This window comes from Mus caroli, chromosome 8 (assembly GCF_900094665.2).
Source record: "Mus caroli chromosome 8, CAROLI_EIJ_v1.1, whole genome shotgun sequence".
In the NCBI taxonomy this organism is placed as follows: domain Eukaryota; kingdom Metazoa; phylum Chordata; class Mammalia; order Rodentia; family Muridae; genus Mus; species Mus caroli.
In genome coordinates, this window is record NC_034577.1 from 41,097,133 (window position 1) to 41,108,169 (window position 11,037).

The 11,037-nt window shown below is 41.5% G+C and overlaps 1 protein-coding gene across 1 annotated transcript in view; it reads right to left on the minus strand.

The window, feature by feature from the left end:
* Positions 1-10,978, minus strand: part of Trappc11 (trafficking protein particle complex 11) — a 42,972-nt gene extending 31,994 nt beyond the window's left edge. Inside the window, exons 1-8 of the mRNA XM_021169277.2 lie at positions 10,811-10,978; positions 8,112-8,337; positions 6,800-6,969; positions 5,405-5,475; positions 4,360-4,474; positions 2,445-2,544; positions 1,999-2,072; positions 151-247 (exon numbers count right to left, since the gene is read on the minus strand). Coding sequence (XP_021024936.1) covers positions 151-247; positions 1,999-2,072; positions 2,445-2,544; positions 4,360-4,474; positions 5,405-5,475; positions 6,800-6,969; positions 8,112-8,315 — 831 coding nt within the window. The 5' untranslated portion in view covers positions 8,316-8,337; positions 10,811-10,978. The remainder of the gene's footprint in view (positions 1-150; positions 248-1,998; positions 2,073-2,444; positions 2,545-4,359; positions 4,475-5,404; positions 5,476-6,799; positions 6,970-8,111; positions 8,338-10,810) is intronic.
* Positions 10,979-11,037: the final 59 nt, after the last annotated feature.

Sequence of the window (11,037 nt, forward strand, 5' to 3'; positions counted from 1 at the left end):
ATCAAAGCCACTCTTGAGTAAAAGGATATCACAAAGAAGAACATAATTCACAAAATACCACCTTTATGGATCAAGAAACTGATTTTGACTTAGCATTTTAAAAAGGTAACATTTAAAGTAAATCCCCTTTATTTCAAAGCAGAACCATACCTTGTAGTTTATAAATCCTGCCATCGTCTTAATTTCCAGAATATTAGTTTCATGGGCCCTCAATTCATGTACAAGGTTATAGGCAATCCTATAATTCCTAATGCAAACATGAGAAGGGTGGTTAAATAATCTTTAAGATTCCAAAGAGCTATATTATTATGACAGACAATATTTTTGCAACATTTCTAACCACTCAACAATTCAATATATATATATAATAATCAATATATATGTGTATGTGCATATGTATATGTATATATACACACACACATATATATAGTGCTCTAAGAAATTATGTGTTGATTACCAATGACTTTACAGCAAAAGACCCATCCTATTGTGCATTGTTCTATCATTAACTAGCCAGTTAACAACAAGTTGAAAACAAAGGTCATATTGGATGGTTATCTAGAATTGCAGTAAGAAATAAACACTGTTTGCCTGGTGTGGCAGCACACTCTTAATCCCAGCACTCAGGAGGCAAAGGCAAGAGAATCTCTGGGTTCAAGGTCAACCTGTTCTATATCCTGGATTCCAAAACAGCCAGAACTACAGAGAGAGCCTCTATCTCAAAAACAAAACAAAATTGTTAATAAATTGTGTGTGTGTGTGTGTGTATGTCTGTACACTGAGACAGGCCTGGAATGTGTTACTCAGCCCAGGCTGGCGTTGAACTTGTTTGTCGTCCTGCTCTGCCCCCACCCCCAAGATGTAAGGATTACAGGTACACGCCACCATGTCCAGACAAGGTTTGGTTTTGTTTGTTTGTTTAAGATTGATTCATTTATTTTATGTATGTGAGTACACTGTCCCTGTCTTCAGACGCACCAGAAGAGGGCATCAGATCCCATTACAGATGCTTGTGAGCCACCATGTGGTTGCTGGGAATTGAACTCAGGACCTCTGGAAGAGCAGTCGGTGTTCTTAACCACGGAGCCATCTCTCCAGCCCTTTTTGTTTGTTTTTAAATACCACTATAAGTTTCTCAGTGACGGTTACGAGTAATGACAGAACAAGTGAAAGTGTCTTATGGCCAGGTGCAAACGAAGGACAAGGACACAGTACTAATGTTAGCAGAGGCTGCAGAGGAGAGGAAATACCCTTAGCACATCTAGTACAGCAGACTGAGGAAGAAACCAGCCCTGGGAAGGCAGCGTCTCCTCCCCAATAGGTGGTTTCTGACAGCATCAGTTGCTAGGAGACCTAAAACTGAGTCTTACCTGATGCTGCCACCCATCCACCAATAAAAACAAACTACAATACAGCCAGCTAGTATTTTGATCTCTTGCTATTTTCTCCACCTCCGCAATTACAAGATAGATACATAACGACTCCTTTTAAAAACCATTTACACATTGCCATTGTACATCCAAAAATCTGAGCTAACACACAAGGAGGTCAAGTCTTACTACAATGCAGTTGGTAAAACAAAGGAATAAAATGTTGGAGCATGTCAATGGACCTGCAACTAACCTTCAAGGCTCCAAGCAGGGCCTTCAAATAGAACATGATGTGAGAAATTAAACAATTAATGATAAAACATTATTTCAATTGAATAAAAGAATATTTAATGTTTATTTTACTTTGAAAATTAGTTGCAAAAATTTTACTGAAAATGCAAATAGAAAAATTAGGCCAATTGTGACACTGCTGTCTTTAAATCATGAAGTTTAGTTAAATTAGACCAGGGAATTTTACAACAATTTATTTCTAAAATGGAAGAAACTACTTATTAAGCATTTGAGTATGAAAATCTTAAGATCAAGATGACTGAGATAGGTGGCTGTCTGTACAGGATCATTAACATCAAGATTTTAATAAAGATTTAGTTTGAAAACAGAAACTTACTTCAGGGCATTTTGTGTGTCTTGTTTCAGCTCACTGAAGAAAGCTATTTTAAACTGATGTCGAACGAACAAAAGCTGAAACAATGGTTAAACGGTGGTTACATACATGCTTTAAAGGTAAAATGATATTATTATGATGCATTGAAATATGAAGGAAATTATTAAAAATTAAATTCACAATGAGCCCAAGAAACAAAGACATGATTAAGAAGGCTTCCACGAGCTCGTACAGGTAAGAGTTTGAAAGTAAGGGCAAAAGAATCTAATTTGAAAACAGTTCATTTTTTTAAGAGCTTAAAAAAAAAACTTTTAAAGTACTAAACAATTTGAAATATCAGTACTGAAGAAATAAGAATCATCTCAAAAATAAACAGTATGGATAATCTGCTCTGAATGCTTCGTATTAGTTTTTGTTTGTTTGTTTGTTTGTTTGTTTTTTAAGTGTACCTGGTGTGTTGTTTTATTCAAAAATTCCTTATGAGATTTCACTCTTCTGATCTCCGTGTAGTAATAGGTCTGGGCATGCTCATAAAATGCATTTTCTAATCTGTTAAAACAACAACAACAAATAGCAGAATTATTCAGAAGCAAAGCGTTTTTAAGCGCAGCATTTGTTGAGAACTGAAAGCCATTGTTGACCCACACTGGACTTCATGATTAAGATGAAAAATAAGACATCCCCTAACACCACTGGAAACCACTTACAACACAGGATAGTCCAGATTAAAAAACCTTATGATTTATATGAATTAGGTGATCTTACTGGCTTTTATTTTTCTAACATTTATTGTTTAAAAGAATGAGGGGACTCGTGTCTCTAGCTGCATATGTAGCAGAGAATGGCCTAGTCGGTCATCAATGGGAGGAGAGGCCCTTGGTCCTGTGAAGGCTCAATACCCCAGTATAGGGGAATGCCAGGGCCAGGAAGCAGGAGTGGGTGGGTTGGAGAGCGGGGGGAGGGGGGGAAGGAAGGGGGTTTTCAGAGGGGAAACTAGGGACGGGGATAACATTTGAAATGTAAATAAAAAAAATAGAAAACTTCTGGGAAGAATAATTGGCAAACAAGTCAGAAATAAGATTAATGTTATTAAGGTCTTGCTTCATCGTACAATTCTGAGATTATGCAAGCACCAATAAGAAATCTGCGTGATTCCAGTAAGCCATCCACACTGTACTGGGGAACACGACCATCAGAGGTGACTGTGCAGAGCATGAAAAAAAAAGTAAGCCCACAGGGAAAGAACAGATGATAGACTCAAGGGGTCTCCTCAGAAGAAAAGCTAAGTTTAACCTATGTCCAAAAGACTGTTTACCACATCTGAGGAAAACACAGTAAGTCAAATACTAAAATCAAATATTTTATTTACTTCTTTACAGACAGGTCTAACTATGTAGTCTTGGAAGGCTTTAACCCACTCGTGTAGCCCAGACTGACCTCAAACTGGCAACCCTCCTGCCTCTGCCTCCTGAATGCTTGGATTATAGGCATCTGCCACCATACCTGGCAGATAATGGATTGTAAATTGGATTTTCTAGGTTAAAATTTTTTATTTTCAAAGAAAACTGTTAAAATATGAAAATAAAGTTAGATTCTAATCTTGAAACACAGGTCATTAACTTAAACTTGTCCTTAAGACTTTACGAGTGGGAACACTAAGGAAGACTGAAATACCTAACTGTAGCCAGAACTATCTTTACAGGTCATCCTCAGTGATGAAGAGATAAGCTTCTCTAAGAAGTTAGTTCTATCTCTAGGATAACCTCAGGAAATGTCAGAGATAAGCTCGGTTCAGTCTCTAAATAGGCTGTGTACTCAGATAAAACATGTTTTAATCCCACAGAACAGACCTGAGGATAAGCTGTCCTGGTTAATCCTTTAAACTTAGTTTGACTTTGGGCTGGTAAGATGGCTCACCAGGTAAAGGTGCTTGCTGCCCTGACGACCAACCTCAGTTCAATCCCAGGGACCCACAGGGTAGAAGGCCAGACCTGGCTTCCCTAATTTGTCCTCTCACCTCTGTAGTATGCACATGTCCTGAGTCATTAATAAATAAATGCAATTTTAAAGCAAAATCCCTGGTTATTTGGAATTAAACTCTTCCCTGCTTTTAAGCAAAACAGGCTAGATAGCTATAGAGATAGCCTGGCTATCAGGCCAGAGTTAGAAGATCCTCACTGTTTGTTTTTGATGCAGGGTCGTACTATGTAGCCCCAGGTAGAGTGGAACTTGCTAATGTAGACCAGGCTAGTCTTAACCTCGCCATGCACAATGTTTTTATGAACACTTTGTTGTTTGTAAATAAAAGGGTCTAAGCTACCGACTTTTCCTTCCTTCCTAAGAACAACACAAACTCTGACTTACCTTATAATGTAGCCCACGAGGTGGTCAGTGTGGGGCAGCACAAACAGAGACTTGCCTGAGAGCTCACACACATTGCATAAGGCCGCCGCCCGCTCGGATGCAATGACATCTTCTCCTGTTGACAAAGAGAAGCAGAGCAAAGGTGTCAGTTTTCTGTAGTCAAATTTACTCAAGTTTGTCATCAGGAATAAAGTTCTAAGTCTGTCACCCTGGCAGCAGGGCTCCTGCTCTTCCTGAGGGCTTAGGGCTCCCAGAAGTTAATACATTCATATTTGTCTAGAAAATAGTGTGGAATTTTCTCCTGAGCACAACAGACAGGACAAATAATGCCCAAACCATATTACATGGCTGTTCCAAAACATAAATAAAAATGGAAGCATTCACTCATGAAAGAAGTTTCCAAAGACCTCAGAATGTTCAACGTGGCAAGAACAATTGTTCGGGCTTATGAAAATCTGGGAAGGTGAAGAAAAGTCACGTAAAGGAAGTGCTTGCCTGGACGATATTACCAATCTTACGTTTCTTTGTGTTAGAGTACATTTTAAATAGAACCAAGCAAGGAAATGACACTTTAGAAGCAACTGCATGAAATGTTCTGTCAACTGATACGTGCACACACGAGGGCTAAGCCGAGAGGAAAGGCAGGACTCAGCATCTGTAAACGTCAATGTACAACGAGCATCTGTGCGTTATTATAACAGTCATTTACTTGTACATGGGCATGCATATGTATGTATGCATGCATGCATGCATGCATGCATGTATGCGTGTGTGTGTGCCTCACACACAGTACATCTGTGGAGCTCAGAGGACAACTTTCAGAACTTGGTTCTCTCCTTCCACCAAGTGGGTTCTGGAAATCGACTGAACTCAGGCCATTAGCAAATCCTTTCCTTGCTGAGCCATCTTTCTTTGGTGCCTTTAAAAGTTAGTATACTGTTATCCCTCCACCCCCAAATGAACATGCAAAACATTTAAACGTTAAAACCATCTCCCTCCTGGGTCAGCACCAGTGGAGACTAAAGCGATCGCGAGCCTTTGGTACCTGGCGGTAAAGGCGTCTTCTTCTGAATCAGGACCACAGCAACTTTTGTGTTTCTCCCTTGCAAACTCTGCCTGTGATGGGGAAAACAACAATATAACTAATAGAGCAATGAACTTATTTTACCTAAGCTATTTCAGGCTTCGCATAAAAAACAAACTTCATAACTCAACAGAAGATAAACTTCAACTAACCCATTAAGATCAGAATAAACCTTCTCCTCCAGTGGCTGCATTCCATAATGACTTGCATTTTCAGAGGACAACCTCCCACCAAGCTCATCATCTTACTGAAATCTGCTTTAGGAGAGAGGCACCAGGGCCAGGGAGATGGCCTGCGTTGGACTCTCCAACGGTACACAGTGCCAGGACAGACCCGACTCCCCCAAGCTGCTCTCTGACCACACACATGACCTGCCTCCCAAATACATGAATGGATGCAAAGACCATTTTAATGTGAAATTTTAACATCCACTTCTATATACAAATGAATTACCTTACTTTTCATAGTGATACATTATCGTCTGGAACAATGGTCTTAGAACTACACAACGATAGAGCGAGTCTCAGGGGACAGTGAAGCACTCAGAGGGTAAAGTGCTTGCCTTGTTAGATGGCAACCCAAGGTAGAGCCTCAAAACACAAGTGACGTTTCAGGAGGGAACCAGCTCTCCACAGCTGTCCTCAGACGCTCACACACCATGGCACACATGAGCACAAATATGAGTCATGTACACGAACAACAGGAAACAGTCTGCAAGTGTCGTATGAAAGCGGCAGAGAGGTGGCTCAGCATTTAAGAGCTCCTGCTGTCCTTCCAGAGGCCCCGGGTTCAGTCCCCAGCACCCACTGTGGGGTGGTTCACAGGGGCCTACAGCTCCTGCTCCTGGGGATGCAATGCTTTTTCTAAGTCTCCACATACTCCAGGATACACATGCACATACACACGTTCACTTGAACACACACACACACGTAGACACACACACACACAAGTAATAAAATATATCTTTTAAAACAATGTTCTTTGAGAAAAGTATCTTACGGGGCCTGATATAAATTGCTATCTCCCAAAGAGATCATAGTATAAGACAAAAATTTGAAACTCCAGGCCAACTAGCCTTCTAAATGTCTTCATTTCCTGGGCACTGTATTGTTACTATTTAATATCACGTCTTAGAAACAGAATGAGTTTCAAAGGAGGTCAACAATCTCAGAGAAACCATCACAGTTTAAACACTATTCGGTTACTTCCAATAGTGTTTTTCAATGGAGAATACAGTTCAAGGTTAGAGTGCTGGCCTTCAACAAGGGGCGTGGGCTCAATCCCTGACACCACAAGCACGTAAGTCCCTAGCGAGCAGAACCTTGCGAACCCCGCTGTGGCCCCACGGCGCCGTACCTGACAATCTCCACTCTGGTAGCGCACTCAGACTGCTTCTCCTTCCACTGAGGCTCGTCCCAGTCCAGCTCATAGAACACGACCACCAGGGCCGGCACCAGGTTCAGGTGCTTATTCATCCAGCCCGTCTTTAAGATCCCTTTAGGGATGTACCACTCGTACGACGTTCTCTGCCAACCGTGACAAAAAAAGTTAGCTGGTCAGAAAAGAAGCCGGGGCTGCCTCCAGAGTGCCAGGCACCCCACAGGCGTGGGCCTCAGCCAGTGTGCACACTGCCCACTCCCTAGAGGAGAAAGTCAGCCCATCAGAAATTAATAAAAGGTGTCAGAGTGGAACCTCAACCCCACAAACACTACACTTCCCATGAGAGGAAGAATGTCCAGAGCAACAAACAAACAAACAAACAAAGTCCCAACAATGCCAAGGATCTCAGCTCCTGTCAAAGTATTCAGCCATTTTCCAGGCCTGCTCCTACCCTTCCCCACTCCCATTTCTGTTCCTGTAAAATAATAAAGTGAACTAAAATCCACTATGCCTTCATTTGTTTACGTACTGCCCTGACAGCAATTCACCTTCCCTGTGGATAAAATAAAAATGGTTTAAAAACGGGGGAAGCTGAACCCAACTGTGAAGGCCATGGATTCCACAGAAAACCAGCAATGAGGAACGGGTAGCTCCACGTCTTCCTTTTAAGAAGCCTACTAAACTATGGGGACGTGGGGGGGGGGCGGGCAATGGAAAGGACACTTTCTGCAAAGCCTGGGAGTTCCTGAGTTCAATTCCCAGGACTCAGAAAACTGGAAGAAAACTAACACTACAAGTTGTTATCAGACACACACACAATCTCTCTCTCTCTCTCTCTCTAAATTAATTTTTTAAAAGATTTATTTAGTCTATGTATGGGAGTACACTGTAGCTGTCTTCAGACACACCAGGAGAGTGTATTGAATTCCATTACAGATGGTTGTGAGCCACCATATGGGTGCTGGGATTTGAACTCAGGACCTCTGGAAGAGCAGTCAGTGCTCTTAACCACTGAGCCATCTCTCCAGCCCAATAAATTTATTTTTTAAAAAGAAAAATATGTAGGTTCATAGTATAGAAACCACTGCAATTAATCTGCTTGAGGTTAAAATTAAGTGTTATTAAGCATATATTCCATAGTGTATGAAAATACCCGGTTTTCCTTAGGCACAACCATGACCTTTACCCTGATAAACTCAGGGGTTTTATAGCACACATAATTGGAATAGGATTGGTAGAGGAAGAGGACTGGGGCTGTGAATGAATGCAAGTGATCTTATGTCATTACCTTTGATCTACATTTTGGATATTCATGGTCACCTGGGAGCACCTTGAAAGAAATTGGTACCCGGTCAGCTCTCCGATTGGCACAGAAAGCATCCCAGACTGCTCGATGGACAGCATTATAGACCACATCAAGGCCAGTGAGTGTAACAAAAGCCATCGGCCGGCAACATAACTCCACAGGGAAGTCCCACTGTGTGGGGCTCATGCTGAAGGCGTCACGGAAAAATCTGAAACACAAATGCCAAGATAGGCATAATTAATTTTAAAAACCAACATCACTATCTAATTATAAACACTGCAAAAAGACAAAAGGCTTTGTATATACACAGTCAAGCAAATAGAAGAGAGCAACGTGAAAACTTTAATTACCAAGTCAGATTTATTAAAATTACTAATTGCACTGCTATCCTCAATTTCACAGAAAAGGTTGTACTCAGTTTTCAGGTAAATTCTCTATTTCCAGTAATCTTTCAAAATGTCTATCAAAGTGTGGAATGAACAGACTAAGAAAGCTGGTAAGTGAGGAAATTAAAGTAGGTCCAGCCTGGTATGCTGGCACATGCTGCAATCCCAGAGTGCAGGAGGCTGATACAGGAGGACCAAGTGTCCAAGACAGGCTGGTGTAAAATAGTAAGACTCTGTCTCAAAAATCTTATTAAAAATATTCAAGTCATATATGTGCCCCATTATCAACCACAGTCAATAAAAGTTAAAAAGCTATTGTCTTACATATATAAAAAAAAAATCCAACTTTCTCTGATTTCTTTGGAATTACAATTATCTAATTTCTCAATACTTAGAATATAATTCATGTAAAGTGTGAATTATTTAATAGCTGCTTTTTTGATTTTCAGAATATAGGATGACGTAATAGGTAAAGGAAAATGTCTAAGAGAGACACCAGTAATGAATGGAAATCCCTAGGACATGTTGGTATTGTGTCCTTTAGTTAAGTCTACAATAAATGCAGGTATGCACTGACTTTACAAAATGACTATACAAAAAATGTGCTTATTCCAATCAAAAGGGTCACTATGTTTTTAAAACAGTTCCTTATTTCTGAAAGGATTTATCACCTGCTTCTTTAAACAGGGATCGCCATCATCACATTATACACAACACAAGGCAATCTCTGGGAAACTTTTAGTGTAGATACCACCTGGTCCCTAAAATGTGGATTATTTCTACCTGAGACGCTAATCACCTTTACTAATTAGCTACCTCACGCTCAAAGGCTAAAGGAACAATGGATAGTGCAACATGAGTCGGAAAGCCTGCCAGAAATGATGTATCTACACCATAAGCTTGCAGAACTGCTTCAAAAGACCTTTGGGGAGGGTTGTGCTATGAGAGCAAAGAAAGCCACAGCTTCTGGGGAGTAAGATGGAGAGCAAAATAGAAGTGGTCAAAACACAATATGGCTACCATATCTGCCTAAAACCAAACAGTCTAGACAAGAATGTGAAAGGGCCTTTTCCCTTGATCTTAGAGGCTCCACAGAAATAGCTGTGGCCCTTGAATATAGACCGGCTATAAGGGGAAGTAGAATAAACTTGCAAAGTTTTTAAATTAGCACCACCTGAGACCAGTATACAGCATGAATCCAAAAAAAAAAAAAAAAAAAAAAAAAAGTCAAAATTTCCAGCAGTTATGTTAGAAGGGAAAAGAGAAGTTGACTCAGAAAGCACTCCTGAAAACCAGCATTCGAGAGGCAGAAGCAGGGGGCACTTTCAGCCCCTCCAGCCAGGGCTATGGAGATATCAAAAAGAGCCTCCCACTCCCCCCAAAAAGAAAAAGGAAAGATGTGGGATTTTAGATATATTCTATTTTAGCCAACAATATTTTCCAAACATCATTGTAAGTTATCGATGAACTTGTAAAAACCTATTTGTGCACTGTCTTCAAACCTGTGTGTATTTTATAGGAACTGCACACCCTCAGTTAGACTAGCCGATTTCAAGTGCTCTCTAGCCTTCCCTTGGTTACTGGCTCTCACAGCTGACAGTGTAGTTCTTGGTTACAGTAAACCTGTTCCAAGAACGTCATGAAAACTACACCAGCAATCCCTGCCTTACTCTACCTTACAAGCTTGGGCACTTGCAATGGTCCTGCCTATGCTGTAGGAAAATTTAAAAAGGAACAGAACAGGACAAGTGTTGACTGAATAGATTTCAGTGACACACAGGAAAGAAATCGCTTCCTGATTTCCCGGAAAATAATGGAGAAACCAAGCAAACCATTGACAGAGAGGGAACGTGGAGAAGTTCAAAGTTATGTCCTCAGCACCTGATCACCTCATCAGTGCAATCTATCATAGAAGAGAAACACGCAATAACCCAATCAGAGTATCTACTAAAGAAGACGGCTCTCGATAAACAGGTGGTTTGGGATGCAAGTCACGGGCTAACAAGCAAGGATTCAGAGACATCCGATTGCAAAACGCTCAAATGAAGAACCAAAGGACTGTCCCTAGGGTCTCAGCATTAGGCTCTAGTAGCTGCCACTGGGCAAGGAGAATAACCTCAAAGTCCTAGAAACTGACATAATTTTCCTCCACCACTCCCACCTCTCTGGCAGTAATTCTTTGCAGGGGAAGGAGAAACGCCAAGATTGCATCGGTGGACGCCTAGGGGAAACGCAGGCCACCAAGCCAGCCGGGATGGCCTGGCCTGGCCTGGCAGGTCTTTGGGCCCAACTCACCCTGGCCGCACACCCTGGACCCGCTGCAGCTGCGGCAAGTCGCCGTCAGCCCCAAAAGAGGCAGGAGAGCCAGGCAGGGGCGACTAGGAACGCGGCCACCAACAAGCGACAGCCCCAGCCGCAGACCGGGCGGCAGAAGGCGACACTTCCTTTTCCCCGCCTCCGCTGGCACAGGAAGCACTTCCTGGGCTTGAGTGACAGCACTCCACACCAGTCCTGGAATAGAA